The 26,073-nt window shown below is 24.9% G+C and overlaps 1 protein-coding gene across 1 annotated transcript; it reads left to right on the top strand.

Annotated features, from left to right (window-relative positions):
• The first annotated feature begins 4,082 nt into the window (after positions 1-4,082).
• Positions 4,083-25,983, top strand: LOC113372630 (cytochrome P450 4g15-like). Its single transcript, XM_026612988.1, has 12 exons — positions 4,083-4,305; positions 7,913-7,987; positions 8,535-8,689; positions 16,851-17,048; positions 17,118-17,300; positions 21,732-21,928; positions 24,030-24,209; positions 24,288-24,428; positions 24,512-24,580; positions 24,676-24,844; positions 25,310-25,495; positions 25,659-25,983. The coding sequence occupies exons 2-12, from the start codon at positions 7,920-7,922 to the stop codon at positions 25,847-25,849; spliced, it is 1,737 nt and encodes a 578-aa protein (XP_026468773.1). The 5' UTR covers positions 4,083-4,305; positions 7,913-7,919; the 3' UTR covers positions 25,850-25,983.
• The last annotated feature ends 90 nt before the right edge of the window (positions 25,984-26,073 follow it).

Here is a 26,073-nt window from a genome sequence, read left to right as displayed (position 1 = left end):
TTATTGTCGTTTTTGCGGGTTTTTACAATCCAGATAAATAAATATCATTAATTAATTAACTAATTTTTTTATATCTTCCGTATTTAAATTTTTATACGCATTCACGATACAAAATCATTGAAAGGTATTAAAAAAAAGTACTTGCAAGGTTCTTGCAAGATATAAAGAATTAATGTAGAAAAATATTAAACAAAGTTGTATAACAAAATTTTATTTTAAATTTATTGAATTTACTTTGATACTAAATAAAATTGTTTAAGACTTTACAATTATTATTGTGCTTGAAGCAAATATCAACCAGCAAAATATTAATTAATGAATGAATTAAAATATTATTCCATTATTATGACGACAGTCGATTTGCGTTAGAACTTGTTTGTTTATTATGGAAGAATTATGATTTTCTACAAAATTACAATCATATTTATTTTTACCTTTAATTTGTCAAAATTTTATGCAATTAAAAAATTATAAAACTGGACTAATAACTTATTTAGAAACTCGTTTTTCGTGTTGACGTCAAATCTTGTGAACTATATCCGTAAGATGACAAAAAAATCCACGTGTTTTTAGATAAATTAGATAATAAATTAATTATCTTTATTTATCTGGATTTGTAAAAACCCGAAAAATCGAGAATAACAAAATAAATCAGTGCGATATGTTATGTAACATATGAAATTTGTATTGGGATGCTGATGGGTTAGGTTTAGGTGGGATTTTGAAGACTTTTTTGTTCAGGATTGTAATTTTTAAATATAAATAGTGAGTGTAGTATTTTATAAGCTTTCTAAATATATATATAACACTTTATAAATGTTGGAAGAAAATTTTGTGAAAAAATACAAAGTACTTAAAAGTGTCACTTGTTTACTGCGACAATTTAGAGAAATGTTTGTTCGAGTTTGGGGTGGGTTTTAAGGACTTTTTTTCTAAGGACTATAATTTTAAAATATAAATACTGTTTGTAGAATTTTGTACGCTTTCTAAATAAAATAAACTAAAAAAAATAAATGTTTAAATAAATTTTTGTAACATTACACAAAATACTAAAATGTGTCATGTGTTTAATACGAGAATTCAGAAATAAGTTTGTTTAGGTTTGAGGAGGATTTTAAGGACTTTTTTGTTAAGGACTATAATTTTGAAATATAAATATTTTATGTAGAATTGTACAAGCTTTTTAACTATATATTACACTTTATACAAGTTCGAACAATTTTTTGTAAAATTTTACAACCTACTAAAAAGTGTCGCGTGTCTACTACGACAATTTAGAAAATTTGCCTAATTTTATAAGCGTTCTAAATATATATATAATACTTTATACGAACAATTTTGTGTAAAAATAAAGAAAAAACTTAAAATGTGTTTCAAGCCTATTACTACAATTAGGAAAAATTAAGACATAACAATTAGCGAGACAATTTTAATATTCTGATGAAATTCTATAAATTTTATACAAGATTCTAAATTTTTGTAGAAACCCTATAACATTTTCTAATTTATTCTTTTAATATATATTTTTAATTCGTGTTAGAATACCATCAGAATTATTTCAAAATTAAACTATAAATATTTCTTGGCAGTATTAGTATTACATTTCCTACTTTATTTTTAATATTTATTATTTTTATATCTATATGTATAATTTGTTTTCGATTAGGAAAATTACAATTACAATTAATAATAATAATGTAATAAATGAAGAAGAATCTTCACTTACGTATATTTAATTTAATCTTTGAATAAATATAAACAAGACAATTAATTCAGGATAAAAATAACAGGTTGATCTTTAACGTCATTAATATTATATATATATATATATATATATATATATATATATGCATAATTGTTAATTTATAATTTTATATAATATTCAATTTATAAAATATTATTTTACAAAGAAGAAAGTTCTAGGAAAAAGTTAAATAGGGCCAAAATTTTCTATTTTTTTTCTAATAACTCTTTTAATAATAGCATATCATTTTGTGAACCAAACTCAAAATCCCCAAATTTTCAATATTCAAACAAATTTCAAATTGTATCAAATAATTATCACATTTTTAAAAAAACTTTGCAAAAATACAAATTTTAATATTTTTATATAAAATTAACAGCTGTTAAGTAAACAAGTATTCTTATTAGGTTTGTTAAGAAATTTCTAATTTTAAATATTATTAAAAATTATTATAAATAATATTAAAAATTATTATAATATTAATAAAAAAGCATTATTTCAAAAATTTTAAGAAATTCAAAGTTGCCTAATTTTTAGTAGTTGTCAAATTTTGTTTTGTCAAATTTGTCTAATATATTTTTATCAAAAAATTAGAAAAAATATAAATGTGTCACTTAATTGAAAATGCAACATAAATTTTACCACAACCAAAATTTTACTAATTAAAAATGTATCAAAATATGAAATCAAAATATTCAATATAACAGTAAATTATTAAATAAAAATGCGCAAATTATTACACTTTGAATAATGAAATAAAAGAAAATTATCCTTTTTGTAAAATAAAAAAAATTAGTAATAGTTAAACTTTGCAAAAAATGCAAAATTTAAATGCAAAAAATACAATTAATAAAATTATCAGAATAGATTTTTTTAACTTCCTGTAGGGTAAGTTATTGTAATGGGCCGAAAATCGGAATTGAAAATTTTTACATTTCTCGACTTTTTGAAGGTTTCTGAACGTTTTGGCATACCTCAGAAAAAAATGGATGTGTTGTGTGTGTGTGTGTGTATGTGTGTGTGTGTGTGTATGTATGTATGGATACAAATTTCCAGTCACGTTTTCGGGTGCACGGATCAACCGATTTGAATGGTTCAAAAACATTCGATTCCTATTGATAGGGAAAAGAGCTGATTAGTTTTTGGCAAAGGCAGGTCCAGCCGTTTCGGAGATACGGAGCAAAGAGTGCAGAAATAGAAATCGAATTTTTGAGAGAACGGAGTATCCGATTTGAATGATCTAAAAAACATTCAATTAGTAATGATTGGGAGAAGTGTTTATTAGTTTTTGGCCAGCCATTTTGAAGATACGGAGCAAAATATGTAAAAAATGGCAATTTTTGTGAGAACTAAGCGTCCGAAATGTTTCAAAGAACTTTCTGCTTGTCTTAACAAAATAATTGATTTTGGAAAAAAAAATTTTGTTCCAACTATTTTTTTTTTGTATATCGAAAATATTTCAGATTTTATTTGTAATTCTGACTATAGTTTCTAATATACTTTACAAATAATTTCAACTCAGCAATTCAGTTTATATAATTCTTATAAATATTAGACAATGTTACAATATTTATAATAATCTATTTGAAAACATTCAGTATTCCTCGAACATTTCGTTACGGTACGGGAAGTTCCAGCAATTTGCCTTAAGGCACAATGCCATAACTGCCTCAAGACAGAATTCCACTTACAGCTAGTTTCTTTCAAATTTGAGTGATATTATTAATTTGATCAAAGATTTTCTAGAACTAAATTGAATTTTTTTTAACCACATGAAATGAAATTTTTAAAACAATGACTTGTACACTTTAACCAAAAATAATTGTTTAAGAAATCCAAACAAAACTGGGAATTTAGAAACAAGAATTACTTTTATATATTTTACTTGGTTTTATATTATTTGTAGTAGTGTCACTAAAGAAGTGATGAAATATATTTTCAAAACATAATTTAGTTTAATTTTAAATAACTGAATGTACGTTAAAAATATTTTGTTTATAATTTCATATATGTTTATATGAAATGATTACACCCCTAGATTTTATCTTTAATTTATTTTATGAACATTATATTTTAACTAGTGGTATATGGCTTATGCCTAGAGATTTATAGAATATATATGTATATATACAGGTATACATACATACATATATATATATATATATACAGGTATACATATATATATATATATATATATCCCGGTATACCAGTTTGCCGTCACACGTCCGCACCGCCTGGCGGCTCCACCGTCGTATATATAGGAATAAAATTCTAAAACCAAAAGTGCATTATCAAATTGCTTCTCAACAGAAGCACTACTTCTAAACAACAAAGACAACAAAAAAATAGAAATTTATACAAAATATTAGTCAAGTGAAATTTGAAATTATACTTCTATATGATAGACTGCGTTAAAATCTTCCTGATATTCTTAGTCGTATTCTCGATCAATTTTTTATATCTGGTTCATATGAAATTTTGATTTGATTTAAATTTTATTTATTTATTCGAGTGATTTGTGAGTGATTTTCGTGAGTTCGGACCAAAGGGACGAATAAAATGTAAGTGGATTTAAATTTATTATTAATTTAATATTGGTGGTCTAAAACCTTTATAAAATTTTTGTAAATGTTTCTTTTTTAATTTTTGAGTACACCGAGTTGTTGTAGAGTGTTATAATGTTAGACAATATTATATAATATTTAATTTTGTACAAACTTGCCAAATATTTTATTTAATTTACTCAAATAGTTTTAAAGTTACAAGAGATATTAACTAGATGCATCATATAATGCTGAGGTTTGTTTTATAGTAAATTTTAAAGTTATTTTTTATTTCCTGGTACATTTTAGGATTTTACCAAAATATTGTAGGGACAATGTTACAGATTATTCAATTTTAAACAATTTTGCGAAATATTTTATTCATATTAGTCAAATATTTCAAAAGTTATAAAATATATATAAAAGTGATGCACTGTTTTACATTTAAAAATTTTAAACGACATTTAAATACTCCTCATAATTTTCTATTTTTTTATTTGACTGTAGGATATTATTTTTGAATTATATAATATTTCATTGAATTTCGTATAAATTTGTCAAATACATAAATAATTTTGAATTCAATATAATACTACGCATACAAAGTTTAAAAATATCAAAATATAATTTTAATGAGTAAAAAATTTATATCATATGTATTGAAATTTATTTTTAAATTAATAACAACTTATATAAAATTAAATTTTTAACAATTAGGTGATAAAAAAAGATATATGATGAACTAAATAGTATTGAATTTAAATAAAAAAATCATAATTTAATTAAAACTTAAGAAATTGTACCATAAAATTTATAAAAACCTATAGCAAGAAATAAATTTTAAATGCAATATTATGTACATGTATGTAGGTATATTAAATATATAATTGAAAAAAAAAAGCTTGAATTTTATTTAAACTTAAATTAACATAAATTATAATGCAAATAAGAAATGAAAGAATCAATTTTAAATTTTAATTAATTTGGCGAAAAAATTATAAAATTTACTAAAGGATTTATGGCAGGAAATAACTATAAATGAAAATGAATGAATATTATTATGTATAATTTTATCTTGAAATTTCTTCTTTAAAATTTGTTCTTGATTTTATGAAAATTGACAAAATATTATGTAATATCAAGAAATAATTTAAATTATTCAATTTTGTATTGTGAAAATTTTAAATATAAAAAATAATTTAAATATAATATTTGTTATACTTGAAAGAAAAAATAAATTATTTCGAATTTTAGTATATAAAAAATTAAAATATATGACTGAAGTAAATTTACTCACCGAATCATCAATAACTTTTAAACTATTTGTTCAAATTAAGTATTGTTTTTGGCAAATTTGTTCAGAATTAAATTAATTACAGACTACTCAGTATACTCATAAATAAAAGAAGAAAACAGCATATAGTCTTAATGTGTTGCTGTATAATATAAAACAGGATTTAGGATGATTTCCTAGATACATTTATTCACTAAATCGTTTATAACTTCTGAAATATTTATCTAAGCTTAAAAGTGTTTTTGGCAAATTTGTTCAAAATTATCTACAATATTGTCCAACAACAAAATGCTCTACAACAACTCGATATACTCATAAATGAAAAAAGAAAATAACACATATCTTATAAACAGTATTTAGGATCATTCATTAGGTACATTTATTCACTAACTAAATCATTTATAACTTTCAAAATAATTATCGAAACTAAATAGTATTTTTGGCAAATTTGTTTAAAATTAAATTATCTACAATATTGCCTGACAACAAAATGCTCTACAGTAACTCGGTATACTCATAAATAGCAAAATAAAATGATACATATTCTCTGAAAGCTCATGATTTTTTGCCTAAGAAAATACATCAAAGCTTTATAATTACAAAAAAAATTGAAATTAGAAACATCAAGTGTTTTGGAATTAACAAAGAATATTATTACGATTATCTTTATTAAATTATTGACTATTTTTTTAACTGTTATTATTATTATTTTAAAAATTAACTATACCTTTAGTACTTTTATCAGTATTTAATTTTTAACCATTTTTTGAAGTTATTATTATTATTTGAAACTAGCAATTTTCATTATAAACTTATAAACTACTTTTCTAGTTATTATTATTATTATTTCAAATTATACTAACTAAATTATTTCTACTTTTGCACTTAATAGTAGAAACAATTAAATTAGTTAAACAAGAAATTATATTTCATACATAATATATAATAATTATTTCTATTAACTTCCAATTTCACTTTACCTAAGTGAAAGTGTTTATAAAATAAATTTTATATATTATGTTAGGGTCATGAAAAGGGTCAAAAGTCAAACGACACGTTTGGAAAATTTTCGCAAAACAAGTTTGTTTTGCGAACAAGTTTTAGTTGAAAATTTTTTGCGACAACTTCTGCTCATCTTTTAAAGAGAAATGAGGAAATGATTTGAATGGATATAAATATTAATTTATTGTATATATATATATATATATATATATATATAAATTAATATTTATATACTCGTGTGGTTTTGCGGTTTAATTATGCAACGAAGAAATTATGAGAAAATACACATCATTATTAGAAAAGATTATTTATATGTATTACAATTGTTTTACTTAATGAGTATGTATAAAATTCATGTTTTTTTCTCTGTGAGTATAAAAATTTTTTGTTTGTTGTTATAGATTATTCAATTTTGAATAAATTTACCAAATATAGTACAGAAATTGCATAAATAGTTTAATAGTAATAAATAATTTAGTGAGTAAATGCACTTTTGACCAATGCAACACATATGAGAGTATTTTTCAATTTTAAGAATAATATTAATTTTTTTTAAATTCAATAAATAAAATAAATTTATATACTGAAATATAATTATATTATTCAACTATTTTTTAAACTATCTGTATAAATAATTTATTTGTTTGAACTATTATGTATAATAATTTTTTTTGTGTATTTTATATCTATGCCATTAACAATGCCTTTATTAAAAACTTTTTATAAATATATATACTACGTAAAATAAATATGAGGAGTTGTTATAGGATGTTTTAGTGTTAGACACTGTTATAGATAATTTAATTTAGAACAATTTTGCCGAATACTGTATTCAGTTTGGACAAATAGTTTAGAAGTTATAAATAATTTAATGATTTATAAGTATATTGAGTTGTTGTATGGCTTTTAGTTGTATTACAATGTTGTAGATAATTTAATTTTAAATAATTCTGCCAAATACTGTATTCAGTTCGGACGAAAAGTTATAAATCATTTAATTAACAAATGTACTTTTGCTAACGTACTTGGCATCAAAAATACTTGTCATTTTATTTGGCAATTTAAGAGTATATCGAGTTGCTGCAGAGTTTTTGGTTGTGAGACAATATTATAAATTATTTAATTTTAAACAAATTTGCTGTTTGTAAAAAGTTATAACAAACAAACGCATAAGACACATTATAGCACCTACTATTAGTAGGTAGCGCTAGTCGACATTAGTTAATATTTTTATTATTTATTAATTTTTAAAACTTGATCATTTACTTTTGTTATATTTTTAATTATCTATTTTTGTTGTATTTTTAATTATTTATTTTTTTATTTCAGATAAAAAATGTCGACAGAATTTGAAATGAACGGTGGGCCCACCGAAACTTTAATACAAACTGGAACGGCCTCAAGGTAAATTAATTATATTTAAATAAGTAAATAATTTTGTATAGATATATGTATAATTTTCATGTAACATGTAATTTTATTTTAACAAATTTTACAACTACGCTTTCTTACTAAATTTCTTTAAAATTAATTGAAATAAGGTTAAATTATTCATATAGATTAATATGAATAAATAAAAATGAAAGAAAGAAATTTTTACTTGATACATATTATCATGAGCAATATACTCACATAATTTGTCCAAAATAATGACACTTTTAACTTTTTAATTAACACTTTTATTTAATTTATTCACTCTTTATATAAAATATTTTTCTTAAATTTATTCATTATTGTATAGGTTATTATATAGGTTTTATTCACTTTTTTTTAAAAATTAATTCAAAATTGAAATAAATCCAAATTAGTGAGTATGCATTGATCCTAAAATTGTAAATTCATTTTATTAACCGGTATTAATTTTTTGGAGGAAAAAAGAAGGTTTTTAGTTTAGAAAATTAATATAATTAATTACAAAAAAGTATATAACAATTTTTGTCTTTTTTTTCAGGGCCTTTGTGATGCTCCTTTTTCCGGCCCTTATATTATGGTTTGTTTATTGGAAATTATCAAGACGAAGGATGTTGGAATTGGCCGAAAGGATTCCTGGCCCTAAGGGATACCCTGTTATTGGAAACTTATTGGATTTTGTTGGAAGCAGTCCAGGTAAAAAAAATAAATTGTCATTTTTTAAATTCTATTTTTGCCTTATTATTACCTTATAATTTTTTGCCCTATTACATAATCAAGAATATAATTTGTTTAAATATAATTTAAATATATATTTTACTATTTATTTAAAAAAATTGATAGAAGCTTTTGACTTACAAGAAATGGAAAATTAATTAATTATTTTTATAGACAAACCTTAGTAATTATTTATAAATGTTTTAACTTATTTTGTAATCTTTTAATTTGTCTTATTAAAATCACATTTCATATAAAGCAACTATTTCTATAAATAAAAGTACAGGTTATTTATTTATAAATAGATGGAATAATTTATAAAGTATATTTACTTTTTAAAAAAATAATCATATAATTATACTATTTTTCTGTTATAAACAAATATAATTACATATATATATATATATATATATATATATATATATACGTGTATATAATCCATTAACAAGGACATTTTCATCCAAGGACAATTAGTAATCTTACATATACATAAATATGCATACTAACATACACACTTATTCAATAGATTATATGAAATAACAATTATTTAATCAAAATGCAATATATGATGCATTTTTATGCACTTGCGATAAATTGGAACGAGATTTGAATTATAAATTTGAAGAATAATCTTATATAATAGATCAAATATTGAATAAATAGTTGCAAGTATTGTTTTGCCTTAGGGCAATTTGCATGAATTATAAAAATAAAGTTCAATATTATTAACGTAAAATAAATTCAACCTTCAGGATATAAATTTAATAACTTTTTCGCAGTTTTCATACCTAACATGCATTTATTTGGTGTGTAATTTTAGTACATTACGATAAGTAGTACGTAGCCTATTGGTAAGTTGTATAAAAATAATGAAGCTTCACTCAAAAAATAAATATCAACGTGAAAAAGCATAAGAAAGCAAATTTTCCAACGTCTTTTTTTAATACTATAAATTATTTATAATTTATATATTCACATTCGTGTGATTACGTAATTTTTATTATTAATTTTTCTGCAACGTATAAAATATATTTTTAATTTTTCAATTTTTAAATAAGGGGCACAAAGTACCAAATTGACTTTGAGCAATTATATTGTGAAAACCTAAGCATGTGTTTTTTTTACAAAAGAGACAAATGTTTTTTTGCTGTTTTTCAAAATTTGTCTTTTCACCTCACAGATTCAATGTCTTACTTTTTAATTTTAAAGTAATTTCAACTACATTTTTTAACCAATGCAAAATATAAATTTTATGAGTACATTTTTACAGAGATAATACTGTAGAAATATTCATCTTAGGTCCAAAATTTAATTTAAATTATTGCGCGGGTACATTTTTCTAAAACAAGGTCTCTAACTTGAAAAATAATTTGTATATTTGTATGCAATTAATGTAATATTCTTTAGCATGTGTTTTATATATATATAATATAAAACTGCTAGAAAAACATCTGTATTGAAATTTAATAAATAAATCATTAACATCTTTAGTAACAAATTTAAGATAGTATCAAGGAGCGCGAGTACATTCTTTCAAATCAGGATTTATAACTTCCAAAATAACGAGAATATTTATTTGATTTTTTTTCTAATATTTAGCAATATCTGTTTTAACTATATAAATTATCCATTCTACTAATTATTCCAGATGAATATTAAAATTTTAATATTCAACGGTCATGCGTCATTTTAATTTAAATCCAACTGGATTCGTATTGGATAAACGTGACACTAGAATGAATGACATGTATTAATTATTTATCGATTGAATCATTCATTATTATTACGTCAATGCAAAATGCAAAATGCAACTGGATGTAATTTACTACTAATAAAATAAAAGACGTTTTACCGGTTTTACACCTGATAATATGATGATGAGAATAATTTAATTGTTTACTTGAGCTGTCAGCATATGTAATATATATTTAAAATTAAATAAAATTATAAAATGGATAAAATGAATTTCAAAGACACGGATTTAATTATACATCTATTAATTTAACTACTGTACGACTAGAATTTTATTTAAAATGTTGCATTTAAATTTCGAAATAAAATGTTCACATTGAATGAAATAATTGTTATAAATCAAATATATTTAATCAATGGGCTTTAATAATTTTATAATAACTAGAAATATTTTCACACAAATTTTCTGGTTTTTTAACCAATTTTCAGACAGTTTTTAGTCACATTGAACAAAAAATTTTCTATAAGATTGCTATAAGATTTTTAATAAATACCAAATCAATTGATTTTAAACAAATTTGTCTAATACACCATTCATATTAATCGAATGGTTTGCGAGTTATACAAATTATACCAAAGTCATGCATAGGTGACAAGAACGTCTATACACCTCTATGTTCAATATCGATTTCTGAGTATACCGAGTCGCTTTTTAAAGCATTTTTTGACACCAAATCATAAAATATATAATTCTTAACATTTTCCTTTAACACACCATCCATGCAAATTGAGTGGTTTAGGATTTACATCAAATTTTCCAAAAAAATCTATCACCTTTTTTCCTCGTTTTTAAGATATTTTCTCCAACATCTATATACATATATGGAAGTGATGTAAAAATAAAGCGTCAAAATTAGATGTCCATTTTCAAAGAGGATTTTAAAGTATACTGAGTTGCTATAATATTTTTTAATAACACCAAATTAAAACTTATTTAATTCTAAATAAATTTGTCAAATACACCATTCATATTAATCGAATGGTTTACGAGTTATAGAATTTATACAAAAGGCATGCATCGTGACAAGTACTTCTATACACTTCTATGTTCAATATCGATTTATGAGTACACCGAGTTGCTCTAAGGCAATTTTTTGACACCAAATCATAAAATATATAATTCTTAACAAATTCCTCTAACATAACATTTACATAAATCCACTATTTTAGACTTTACATCAAAGTTTCCAAAAAAATTCATCACCTTTTTTCCTCATTCTTTGAGATATCTTTTACAGAATCAATATGTGTATATGCAAGGGATGCAAAAATAACGCGTCAATATAAGTCATCGAATTTCAAAAGGGATTTTAAAGTATACCGAGTTGCTGTAAGATTTTTAATTAATACCAAATCAAAGATCAATTGATTCTTAATAAATTTGTCTAATACACCATTCATATTAATCGAATGGTTTACGAGTTATAGAATTTAAACAAACGACATGCATCGTCACAAGAACGCCCATACACCTCTATATGTTCAATATAGATTTATGAGTACACCGAGTTGCTTTAAGGCATTTTTTGACACCAAATCATAAAATATATAATTCTTAACATTTTCCGTTAACACACCATCCATGCAAATCAAGTGGTTTAGGATTTACAACTAATTTTCAAAAAAAAATGTATCATACATTTTCCTCATTTTTGAGATATCTTTTACAGCGTCAATATATGTATATGCAAGGGATGTAAAAATAGCACGTCGATATTAGATGTCGATTTTCAAAGAGGATTTTAAAGTATACCGAGTTGCTATATGATTTTTAATTAATACCAAATTAAAGATCAATTGATTCTTAATAAATTTGTCAAATACACCATTCATATTAATCGAATGCTTCAAAAGTTATAGAATTTATACAAAACACATGCATCGTGATAAGAATGTATATACACTTCTATGTTCAATATCGATTTATGAGTACACCGAGTTGCTTTAAAGCATTTTTTGACACCAAATCATAGAATAATTAATTCTTAACATTTTCCGTTAACACATCATCAATGCAAATCGAGTGGTTTAGGATTTACAACTAATTTTCAAAAAAAAATGTATCATACATTTTCCTCATTTTTGAGATATCTTTTACAGCGTCAATATATGTATATGCAAGGGATGTAAGAATAGCGCGTCGATATTAGATGTCGATTTTCAAAGAGGATTTTAAAGTATACCGAGTTGCTATAAGATTTTTAATTAATACCAAATCAAAAATCAATTGATTCTTAATAAATTTGTCTAATACACTATTCATATTAATCGAATGGTTTACGAGTTATAGAATTTATACAAAAGGCATACATCGTGACAAGAATGTCTATACACCTCTATGTTCAATATCGATTTATGAGTACACCGAGTTGCTTAAAGGCAATTTTTTGACACCAAATTGTAGACTAATTAATTATAAACAATTTCCTCTAACACATCATGTACATATTTCCACTATTTTAGACTTTACATCAAATTTTCCAAAAAAATCCATCACCTTTTTTCCTTATTCTTTGAGATATCTTTTTTAACATCTATATATGTATATGCAAGGGATGTAAAAATAGCGCGTCGATATTATACTCCAATATTCAAAGGAGATTTTAAAGTATACCGAGTTGCTCTAAGGTTTTTAATTAATAACAAATCAAAAATAAATTGATTCCTAATAAATTTGTCTAATACACCATTCATATTAATCGAATGGTTTACGAGTTATAGAACTTAAACAAACGACATGCATCGTCACAAGAATGTCTATACACCTCTATGTTCAATATCGATTTCCGAGTACACCGAGTTGCTAAGGCATTTTTTTGACACAAGATCATAAAATATGTAATTCTCAACAAATTCCTTTAACACACCATCCATGCAAATCGAGTGTTTTAGGATTTACAACTAATTTTCAAAAAAAATGCATCATACATTTTCCTCATTTTTGAGATATCTCTTACAGCGTCAATACGTATATGTATATGCAAGGGATGTAAAAATAGCACGTCGATATTAGATGTCGATTTTCAAAGAGGATTTTAAAGTATACCGAGTTGCTATATGATTTTTAATTAATACCAAATCAAAGATCAATTGATTCTTAATAAATTTGTCAAATACACCATTCATATTAATCGAATGCTTCAAAAGTTATAGAATTTATACAAAACACATGCATCGTGATAAGAATGTATATACACTTCTATGTTCAATATCGATTTATGAGTACACCGAGTTGCTTTAAAGCATTTTTTGACACCAAATCATAGAATAATTAATTCTTAACATTTTCCGTTAACACATCATCAATGCAAATCGAGTGGTTTAGGATTTACAACTAATTTTCAAAAAAAAATGTATCATACATTTTCCTCATTTTTGAGATATCTTTTACAGCGTCAATATATGTATATGCAAGGGATGTAAGAATAGCGCGTCGATATTAGATGTCGATTTTCAAAGAGGATTTTAAAGTATACCGAGTTGCTATAAGATTTTTAATTAATACCAAATCAAAGATCAATTGATTCTTAATAAATTTGTCTAATACACTATTCATATTAATCGAATGGTTTACGAGTTATAGAATTTATACAAAAGGCATACATCGTGACAAGAATGTCTATACACCTCTATGTTCAATATCGATTTATGAGTACACCGAGTTGCTTAAAGGCAATTTTTTGACACCAAATTGTAGACTAATTAATTATAAACAATTTCCTCTAACACATCATGTACATATTTCCACTATTTTAGACTTTACATCAAATTTTCCAAAAAAATCCATCACCTTTTTTCCTTATTCTTTGAGATATCTTTTTTAACATCTATATATGTATATGCAAGGGATGTAAAAATAGCGCGTCGATATTATACTCCAATATTCAAAGGAGATTTTAAAGTATACCGAGTTGCTCTAAGGTTTTTAATTAATAACAAATCAAAAATAAATTGATTCCTAATAAATTTGTCTAATACACCATTCATATTAATCGAATGGTTTACGAGTTATAGAACTTAAACAAACGACATGCATCGTCACAAGAATGTCTATACACCTCTATGTTCAATATCGATTTCCGAGTACACCGAGTTGCTAAGGCATTTTTTTGACACAAGATCATAAAATATGTAATTCTCAACAAATTCCTTTAACACACCATCCATGCAAATCGAGTGTTTTAGGATTTACAACTAATTTTCAAAAAAAATGCATCATACATTTTCCTCATTTTTGAGATATCTCTTACAGCGTCAATACGTATATGTATATGCAAGGGATGTAAGAATAGCGCGTCGATATTAGATGTCGATTTTCAAAGGGAATTTTAAAGTATACCGAGTTGCTATAAGATTTTTAATAAATAACAAATCAAAGACCAATTTATTCTTAATAAATTTGTCTAATACACCATTCATATTAATCGAATGATTTACGAGTTATAGAATTTATACAAAGGCATGCATAGGTGACAAGAACGCCCATACACCTCTATGTTCAATATTGATTTTTGAGTACACCGAGTTGCTTTAAAGCTTTTTTGACACCAAATCATAGACTAATTAATCCTAAACAATTTCTTCTAACACCAAATTTACATAAATCCATTAGTTTAGGATTTACATCCAATTTTCCAAAAAAACCATCACCTTTTTTCCTCATTCTTTGAGATAGCTTTTACAGCATCAATATATGTATATGCTGGGGATGTAAAAATAACGCGTCAATATTAGACATCGATATTCAAATTGAATTTTAAAGTATACCGAGTTGCTCTAAGGTTTTTAATTAATACCAAATCAAAGATCAATTGATTCTTAATAAATTTGTCTAATACATCATTCATATTAATCGAATGATTTACGAGTTACAGAATTTATACAAAAGGCATGCATGGTGACAAGAACGTCTATACACCTCTATGTTCAATATTGATTTTTGAGTATACCGAGTTGCTTTAAGGCATTTTTTTGACACCAAATCATAGAATAATTAATTCTTAACATTTTCCGTTAACACACCATCAATGCAAATCGAGTGGTTTAGGATTTACAACTAATTTTCAAAAAACAATGCATCATACATTTTCCTCATTTTTGAGATATCTTTTACAGCGTCAATATATGTATATGCTAGGGATGTAGAAATAACTCGTCTCGATATTCAATTGCGATTTTAAAGTATACCGAGTTGCTATATGATTTTTAATTAATGCCAAATCAAAGATCAATTGATTCTTAATAAATTTGTCAAATACACCATTCATATTAATCGAATGGTTTACGAGTTACAGAATTTATACAAACGACATGCATGGTGAGAAGAACGTCTATACACTTCTGTGTTCAATATCGATTTATGAGTACACCTAGTTGCTTTAAGGCATTTTTTTGACACAAGATCATGAAATATATAATTCTCAACAAATTCCTTTAACACACCATCAATACAAATCGAGTGGTTTACGATTTATAAGCAATTTTCAAAAAAAATGCATCACCTATTTTTCTCATTCTTTGAGATATCTTCTCTAACATCTATTTATATGTATATGCAAGGGATGTAAAAATAGCACGTCGATATTAGATGTCGATTTTCAAAGAGGGTTTTAAAGTATACCGAGTTGCTATATGATTTTTAATTAATACCAAATCAAAGATCAATTGATTCTTAATAAATTTGTCTAATACACCATTCATATTAATCGAATGGTTTACGAGTTATAGAATTTATACCAAAGTCAGGCATAGGTGACAAGAACGCCCATACACCTCTATGTTCAATATCGATTTATGAGTACACCGAGTTGCTTTAAGATATTTTTTGACACCAAATCATGGACTAATTAATCCTAAACAATTTCCTCTAACACTTACATAAATCCATTTTTACGGAATTTTAGAATTTACAACCAATTATCCAAAAAAATCCATCACCTATTTTCCTCGTTTTTGAGATATTTTCTCCAACATCTATATACATATATGGAAGTTATGTAAAAATAACGCGTCAAAATTAGACATCGATATTCAAATTGAATTTTAAAGTATACTGAGTTGCTATAAGATTTTTTAATAACACCAAATTAAAACTTATTTAATTCTAAATAAATTTGTCTAATACACCACTCATATTAATCGAATGATTTACGAGTTATAGAATTTATACAAAAGGCATGCATAGGTGACAAGAACGTAAACACACCTCTATGTTCAATATCGATTTCTGAGTACACCGAGTTGCTTTAAGGAAATTTTTCAACACCAAATTATAGACTAATTAATTCCAAACAATTTCCTCTAACACATCATTTACATAAATCCATTAGTTTAGGATTTACATCAAATTTTCCAAAAAAAAATCACACATAATTTTTCTTTTTTCCAGACATCTTCTCCAACATCTACAACTCTTCTATGGAATTCGACAGAATCGCAAGAGTCTGGGTTGGCCCTAAACTTTTGGTCTTTCTTTTTGACCCCAGGGACGTCGAAGTCGTCTTAGGGTCCCATGTCTACATCGACAAATCCCCTGAATATCGATTTTTCAAACCCTGGTTGGGAAATGGACTTTTGATCAGCACTGGTAAATATTAACTCCGACGATCCACTTAGGGGAGGAAAATTTTGTACTATTTTTTTGTTTTTTTTTTAGGTCACAAATGGAGGTCCCACAGAAAATTGATTGCCCCTACTTTCCACTTGAATGTTTTGAAGTCCTTCATTGACCTTTTCAATGCTAATAGTAAAGCAGTGGTGGAGAAGATGAAAAAGGAAGGGTCCAAAACTTTTGACTGTCACGATTATATGAGCGAGTGCACTGTCGAAATTCTTTTGGGTAAGTTATAGTAATAATTATAATAATCATAATAGTATTTATTAATATTATTATATAATAATTATTAATAGAGAGAATTATTTTATAGTATTTCTCAAATTTTCTTAGAATAACACATTTTTACAAAAACTACGATTTGCCTCCGTAATCATTCTTTGGTTTTAAATTTTGTTTTATTTATTCGTTAACCATTTTTTTTTAAGTTTTTGATTTTTACAAACAGTCTCTTATGTTTATTTTCTAATTTTCAATTTATTGTAAATTATTAATTATGAATTTTATTGACTGTACTAAATTAATCATTTCCATTGAAATATTTGGTCCAGATTTTTGAATTTTTTTTTAGTAAAAGTTTATTCTAATTTTTGTACATTTACTTTTTTTTCATTTTACAAATAGTTGTGTTGTTTTTATTTCTACAAGTTTTTAATTTTTTATAAATTTTTATTTTTCAAATTATTGACTTTATTAAATTAATAATTTTTATCGAAATATTTGGTACTATTTTCAATAGTACATATATATATATATATATATATATATATATATATAAAACTCATTTATTTTTTGTTGCTCTTCAAATTTTAAATTTGATATTTTTTTTTTAATTTTTGTGTTTTTATCTAGAATATTAAATTAATTAAAGAGAATTTATTACACAAAACTTTAAAGAAATTTTACAATTCTTGTTATTGAAATTGTTCATATCATGTAATAATAAATTTATCCAAAATAGTTGCTTAAAATTTACTAATTCCTTGTTAAATTTTATTAAATTTTATTATTTGTGAAAGAATATTTTTAAAATTTAAAATAATTAAATTAAATTTTTAAAATAATTAAATTAAAATTTTTAAAATAATTAAATTTTCGAAAAATTAAAATAAAATTTGTCAAATCAGGGTGCAGTTTATAATTTATAATTTTTATGCAAGATATTCTTATTTTTTATTTATCAAATTTATATTTTTATGAAAATGAATATAAATTGTAATAAATAATGAAAATAGTAATAAATTAGGAGGTTAAATAATTTAACTGTGAATTTCTAGTTTTCAAAAATTGTCCTTTTTCGTTTTTTATGAAAATTAAAATTTGATCGAATGATCTTCTTGTGACTTTTACAATTTAAATGTTATTTTAAATTTCTTTCTCTATTTTTATCGATAATTTGTACAGTTTAGTCCAAATTTAATTATAATTTTTTTATTAAAAATATATTTTTTAATAATTTAATTTAATAATAATTTCAAAATTAAAAATAATTTAAATATTTACATCAGAAATTCAATTATTAACCGAAAGTATTATTTTTTTAATAATGTATTTAAATTTCTTTAAAATATACTTTAATTTCTTTAAATATCTTTTAAATTTCTTTAAAATACTTCATACTGTTTTCACGCAATTTATAATTCTTATATATTATTTTGAATTAAAATATAAATTATAAAAAGTTAATAATTTAAAATTAATTAGAGCCTTTGATACATTATTTATTTTATTTGATTTGTTCTCCAAAAAATATTTATTTAAAATTTTAATTTACTAAATTTTAATTTATATGTATATTAATTTTTGATTTTTGATTCTTAATTAATCTTTGATTTTAAACTTTAAGAAAATCTTGAATTTGCATCAAAGCTAGAAATTTTTGGTATCGTATATATGCACCATAATATATATATATATATATATATATATATATATATATACAAGTATATATTACAAATCTGCTTTTCCTTGGTACAATTTCCTTCAAATCATCTCTTTGCGTAAAAATCTCGTTTTTTTCCTCCTCGTCATAGTTATAAATATTTTTTTATTGTATGTATAATACAACTCGTATAAACAAATTGAATTAAAGTTAAACTGGTTAATAAAATTACTCATTGTTGAGAGAACTAGTTGGATATATTTATATATATATATATATATATATATATATATATATGTATCTATATGTATATATATATATGTATATATTGCGTGTTTTCCTCGAGACAAACAACCTTTCAATAACAACTTGACTATTATTATAATAATTTTATTATGACATGATATGTAGAATTTAATGCAAGATCTTTATTAGAACTTGTTTAGAAGACTTTGTACGCGAACTAGGTGTAAGTGCCATTTTGCCTTAAGGAATTTCTCGAAATTATTGACTTGGTAAATGACAATTAAAAATTAGCAACATAATATATTTATATATATATATATATATATATATATATATATATATAATTTTTGGAAGAAATATGACATTTCTTATAAATACGTCATTCTTATAAAACGTCAAAAACAATGGAAGATTTTTTGTTCTTGTTTCCAAACAAGTTTTTCTACTACTAATAGTTGTACGTCCAGAATTTGAATCACTGAACTTCGATATTATATAAATGTACATACATATATAAATAAATAAATAAATATATATATATATATATATACATATATAAATATATACATATGTATATTTTTATATGCAAAATTGTAATTTATTCCAGAAGTCGTATAATTTAATAAATTCAGGTCAATGTTGTCGTTGGAATCATATATTCGCACACGTGCTAAATCATTGCCAAGGTTTAGAAAAATCCGTTATATATATATATATATATATATATATATATATATATATATATAAATAGATATATGTATATATACATATATATATATATATATATATATATATATATATTTTTATGAGTAATTCGATATTGCAATTTTGAATAATTCGTAGTTGAAACGCGGTCTTTAGTATTTTTATAACATGGATTTAGGACGTTTTTTACTTTTGGTCAAATAACTTTTAATTTTCATCCCGGACAATATAATATGTTAACATTATTAAAAACTAGATAAAATTTACTAAAATCTAGTAAAACCTGTTTCATACAATTTGATATTAAAATTTTGAATAATTCGTAGTTGAAACGCGGAATTTACTATTTCTATAACTTGCACTATATGGATTTGGTACATTTTTATACTTTTCTTCAAATAGCTTTTAATTTTCATCCCGGATGATAATAGGTTGTCAAATATCTCCCTTCCGCCTTTTTGTATTATAAACCAAGAGCAAAAAAGCGGAAGGGAGATATTTGACAACCTAATATGTTAACATTAGTAAAAACTAGACAAAATTTTACTAAGTAAAAACTGTTTTATGCACTTTTTGCAATTTATTTCAAAAACAAACTTTACATATATTTAATTATAATCGTTAAGTATTGCACGTCTACATAGCATTTATTCAGTAAATTCTAAATTTCTTAATTTTCACAGAAAGATATGTAATTATTTATTTTCTAAATTTCATATATATACTGAAGAATGTCATACTAAAAATTGAGTATTCTAATACCAAGCTTTACATTTTTAAAAAATATTTCAAAAATACTCCACGTAGCGTTTTTGAACAAAGTTTTAGATTTTTAAATTAATATTTAAAAATACTCCATATATTGTCAAACAAAATCGTCATGTATCGTCACGATAATGCAAGCGTGCATTTGTTCATTGAATTGCTAATTTTTTGCTATATTTTCTAGAAAAGTATATAATTTCATATTTTTTAAATTTAGTACATATACTGAAGAATGTCGTACTAAAATTTCAATATACTAATACAAAGTTTTAGATTTTTAAAATGCATTTTCAAAAATCCTAATATACTTATAATTTTAGTAGCCTACAATGAAAAATGATTTCAAAGGTCAATGTTAAAATAATAATTTGCAAAAATAGTAAAAAGTTAATAAAACCAAATACTTTAATAATTATTTAACAAATAACAGTTCATTTGCAAAGCGTAGAATAAAATATGCGTTCCATCTATGGAGATAAAATACAAAGTACAATCTATTACGATTTTCAATGTAATAATAATTTGTATAATATATTTAATTTAAAACAATTTTATTTAATATAATATATATATATATATATATGTGTATATTTTTCTTATTTTTTAAATATTTCTTTACTAATTTTATATATAAAATACATATATATTTTTATCTTATTTTAAAACCGTTTGGTATACATTCGAAAAACAGCACTGAATTTATTCTTAAAATATTTAATATAATTGATTTTTAAATTATATTAAATAAATTTTAGGTAATATTATATTATGTGGAATTTACATATTTAATACATATTTAAGTTTAAATTATATATTAATAATATTTCTGTTTATTTCATTTTTCTTAACGATTTTTCACATTTATGTATTTCCAGTATTACCAAGTTCTAACAAAATAGTTAATAAATTACATTTTTAGGCCTAAAAATTTCAAACAAATGAGCAAAAATTTTCACAAAATTTTCATCCCCTCAACAAAACCAACATTGAATTTATTAACCCTTCACTATTTTTTAACAAATTAAATCAATTACTATTTTATTTTAATTTTTTTCCAGAAACTGCAATGGGAGTCTCGAAAAAGACCCAAGACAGGAGCGGATTCGAATACGCGATGGCCGTTATGAAAATGTGTGATATTTTGCATTTGAGACACACAAAAGTCTGGTTGTATCCAGACTTCTTATTCAATTTGAGCAAATATGCCAAGGAACAAGTGAAATTGCTGGATATTATCCATGGATTGACGAAAAAGGTAAGAGTAAAAGATTATAAAAGATTTATGTGGTAGATTTATGGTGTGATTGACCAAATTTTCGGTTTTGTGGGCCTGGTACGTTTATGTTATTTGTGCTAGGTTGTTGAAATTTTAGTATGTCATTTTTTGATGTGTGTTTTAAATTTAAAAAATATGAACACGTAGGTTTTTTTAGTAAATTTAGCATGAAACTTGCGATTTACTACGCAAGTACCGCGAGGTACGTTTGTACTCAAGTTTAACTGCTTTTTTGTGCAAATTTTTGAAAGTTTGTTGAAACTTATAAATTTTGAGTCAGTATGTCATTTTTTATTATATACACTGTGTATAAAAATATAAAATTGCATGCAGTTTTAACAGAATTACTTGCAAATTAGCAGTTTGTGCAGCACGTGCACTATTGCTCAAGTCTTTTAGGCTCGAATATGCGCAAAGTACTTTTTTAAAATTTTGTCATGCCTATACAAATTATACTAAAGTTTTGAAAATATACCAAGTTATTCCTTAGTATATGTATTAAATTTATAAAATACAAACATAAATTTGTTGCTAGTAAAATTTGCTACAAATCAGCAATTTATTGAAGTACCGCGCTTATATGCATCTTGCAGTATCATCTTTAACACATAGAAGATGTTATGAAGTATTTGCAATTTATTTATAAACAAAATATATTTGTTTATAGTAATATAAACAAATATTATTTTATGCATTTTAATAATGCATAATACACAAATTTTCTGCTGAAAGTGGTACTAAAATTTAAAACAAAGGGCAAAGCTAAAACTTTTGGTTTTATTTATTAATAAAATACAAAAAATGAAATGGTATTCTGTAAGGCAAAAAGTTAATATATAATAAATATGTCAGAATATTTTGTTTAAATTTGGTATGTTGATAGTTTTGGTGTCTAAACTTACTAAGGTAAAATATTAGATGCCTATGAATACTGGTTTAAGTACAAAAATTGCATAAGGTTTGCACAAAGTGTTTTTAAAATTATTTATTTCATATACGCATAAGTAAATTTTATTAAGTATGTTCCAATAATTTTACAAATTTGGGAAAATATTTTTAAACAAATTACTCCAACTTATAATTTGCATGTTAATAACAATAATGTCTATATAAAATTTATTTGATACATGCAACATTATTTTGTTTCCATGTTACAAGTATCACTTAAATTTCTTCACGTAGACTATATGTAATAATTATTGTTAATAACATGAAACTCACAAGTTGATGTAAATTATTTAAAAATATTTTCTGAAATTTGTAAAATTAATAAAACGTACTTAATATTATTTACTCGTGCATATATAAATATAAGTAACTTCAAAGACTTAGTGTGCAAACCTGAATTTTCGTAATTAAGGTACTTTTCATAGGCTTCTAATATTTTACCTCGGTGAGTTTGGACACTTGACATCATATCAAGGTGGTCGTGGAATGAATTTGATGGAAATTTTGTTCACAATACTGCACTCCTTGTCTACAAGTTCCTAATGTCATTCATTTGGTTTCAATGTTTGCACGTCGGAGTCACCAATATATACACTGGGGGATGTACACGTACAAAATTAATATATAATAAATATACTAATTATTTTTTTATTGTTACTACAAACGCACTTACGTACTTTGTCATTGTGCTCGTCTCTTGTCCAATTAATATCGGCAAAAGTCTTTCGGTGGTAAATCCGTCCTTATGGTAGGTATATTGTTGTCCCTCGAGCTCCAGAAATAAAAGTGACGATTCTAGGCTCTAAGTCAGGTTTTATATGTTTCAAAATAAAGGAGTGGGGATAATTTCTAGTTCAATATTTTGCCGTTGCGTTAAAATTTTTGGCGCCACTTTTTGCAGTGCGTTTAAGGCTTCGAAAGTGTAAGGTTCTTCATATCAATTGTTACTCGTCTAGTGTTCAAAGGGTTTGAAATACTTTGTTGTGATATATAGCAGAAAAACTAAGAATTTTATTACGAATGTAATGGTGTATAATACTTTTTTTTTGAGAATTTGCGAAATATTTTAAATATGTTTAAATGTAAATTTAAATCGGTCATTTTTATTAATATTTTTTTGATTTTTCTCCAGGTTATTCGAAGCAAGAAGGAAGAATTCGCAAAGGGAAACAGAGGCTCCTTGGCCATCAACACTTACGAAGAATTAGCCAAGAAAGTCAAAGAGAAGGAAGACGAAAAGGAAAAACATTTGGCCAATGGAAAGACAACCACTGTTGAAGGATTATCGTTTGGACAAAGTGCCGGTCTTAAGGTAATAAAGAATACAAAACTTACTGCTACAAATTTGTAAAAGAACATATGATAGTTTTTAATTTTTTTTATTTTTTAGGACGACTTGGACGTCGACGACAACGATGTTGGAGAAAAGAAACGTTTGGCCTTTTTGGATCTACTTTTGGAGTCCAACCAGAACGGAGTTGTTATTTCTGATACTGAAATTAAGGAACAAGTCGATACCATCATGTTTGAGGTGAATATATACAATGATAGAGTTAATAGAAATTTAATTAAGAATTTATCAATATTGTATAAAATATTGTTTTAAATTTTTAGGGACACGATACGACTGCTGCAGGCAGCAGCTTCTTCTTGTCTTTGATGGGAATCCACCAACACATCCAGGTAATTATGAATGTTATTATAAATACATACATATATATATATATATATATATATATATATATATATATATATATAGTATAATTTATCCTTTTTAGGATCGTGTTATCCAAGAACTAGACGAAATCTTTGGAGACAGTGACAGACCAGCAACGTTCCAAGACACTTTAGAAATGAAATATTTAGAAAGATGTCTGATGGAGACTTTGAGGATGTACCCACCAGTACCAATTATTGCCAGACAAATTCAGGAAGACTTAAAATTGGGTAAGAGAGTGAAATATTATAGGCCCACGATAAAAGTAAAATGATACGCACAATGATTTTTACATAAAAGTTTAAGTAAGAAAAAATAACTGTGCCGACATGGAGGTTTAAATAAAAATTCTGCTATTATTAATTCTGCTAAACTAATATAGATAGAGTTCTAAAATTTACACCTTTAGTAGTAAAGTTGTGTTTTTTGAGTACCCACATGCCTAGGTTCAAAATACGATGTAACCGTCACTTAAGGTTTCTTCTAAACTAATAAAGATAGAGTTTTGAAATTTATACCATCAGTTGAGTTGTAAAAAGTGATGTTTTCAGAGTACCCACATGCCAGGGTTCAAAACAAATTCTGGCATGAATGATGGCACACATACAGTGTCGAAACGTGCACAATAAATAGTTCACTATTTGTTTAGACTATTTGGTTGCATATAAACAGTATATACTATTTTTTCCTTTTAGTTTCTGGTGACTTTGTGGTTCCTGCCGGATGCACAGTCATAGTCGGAACCTACAAAATGCACAGAATGCCGGAACACTTTCCGAATCCGGACGTGTTCGATCCGGACAACTTTTTGCCGGAGCGAACTGCCAACAGGCACTACTACGCCTTCGTACCGTTCTCGGCAGGGCCAAGGAGTTGTGTAGGCAAGTACACTTAACAAATCTTGTAACTTTTAAACCGTTTGTGCAAATTACTGAAACATTCGACAAACTTGTCCAACACAATTGTCTAACACCACAACACTGTACAATGTCTCGGTATACCCTAAAACCTTGGCCTAACCGTATATGTTCTTTTCCTCCCCAGGTCGCAAATATGCGATGTTAAAATTGAAGATAATCCTGTCGACGATCCTTCGTAATTTCCGCGTCCACAGCGACTTAACCGAAAAGGACTTCAGGCTTCAGGCCGACATCATCCTGAAAAGGGCCGAAGGATTCAAGGTGCGCCTGACGCCCCGGAAACCCGGAAGCTCCGTCAGGACATTGAAGGCGTAACCGGAACAAAAAGACATCGGAAGTGCGAAATGGACGATGAAATTGATACGGGTATATAGATATATATATGTATATGAAACAAATTGAATAAAATGTTTTATTAAGGGTTTTTTTTATCTAAAACACAAATTCGTAGCTGGTTTTGTAAAAAAAAAACACTTGAAGAAGTTTATTGTGCACTTTGTGCAAAAAATCAAATAATGTAAATATGTATATACTCGTAT

Source organism: Ctenocephalides felis, unplaced genomic scaffold (genome assembly GCF_003426905.1).
Source record: "Ctenocephalides felis isolate EL2017-DRISC unplaced genomic scaffold, ASM342690v1 CF-g0.4_SCAFFOLD_01604, whole genome shotgun sequence".
NCBI classification, from domain to species: Eukaryota; Metazoa; Arthropoda; class Insecta; order Siphonaptera; family Pulicidae; genus Ctenocephalides; species Ctenocephalides felis.
The sequence above is the reverse complement of the archived record's forward strand: the minus strand, read 5'-3'. Positions and strand labels throughout refer to the sequence as shown.

What these genes read in the sequence shown, in the direction of transcription:
- LOC113372630 (XM_026612988.1), top strand. Translation starts at nt 7,920, where the DNA reads ATGTCGACAGAATTTGAAATGAACGGTGGGCCCACCGAAACTTTAATA. An exon ending in GACAAAGTGCCGGTCTTAAG is followed by an intron (nt 24,210 to 24,287) that starts GTAATAAAGAAT and finishes TTTATTTTTTAG; the next exon opens with GACGACTTGGACGTCGACGA. An exon ending in TCGATACCATCATGTTTGAG is followed by an intron (nt 24,429 to 24,511) that starts GTGAATATATAC and finishes TTAAATTTTTAG; the next exon opens with GGACACGATACGACTGCTGC.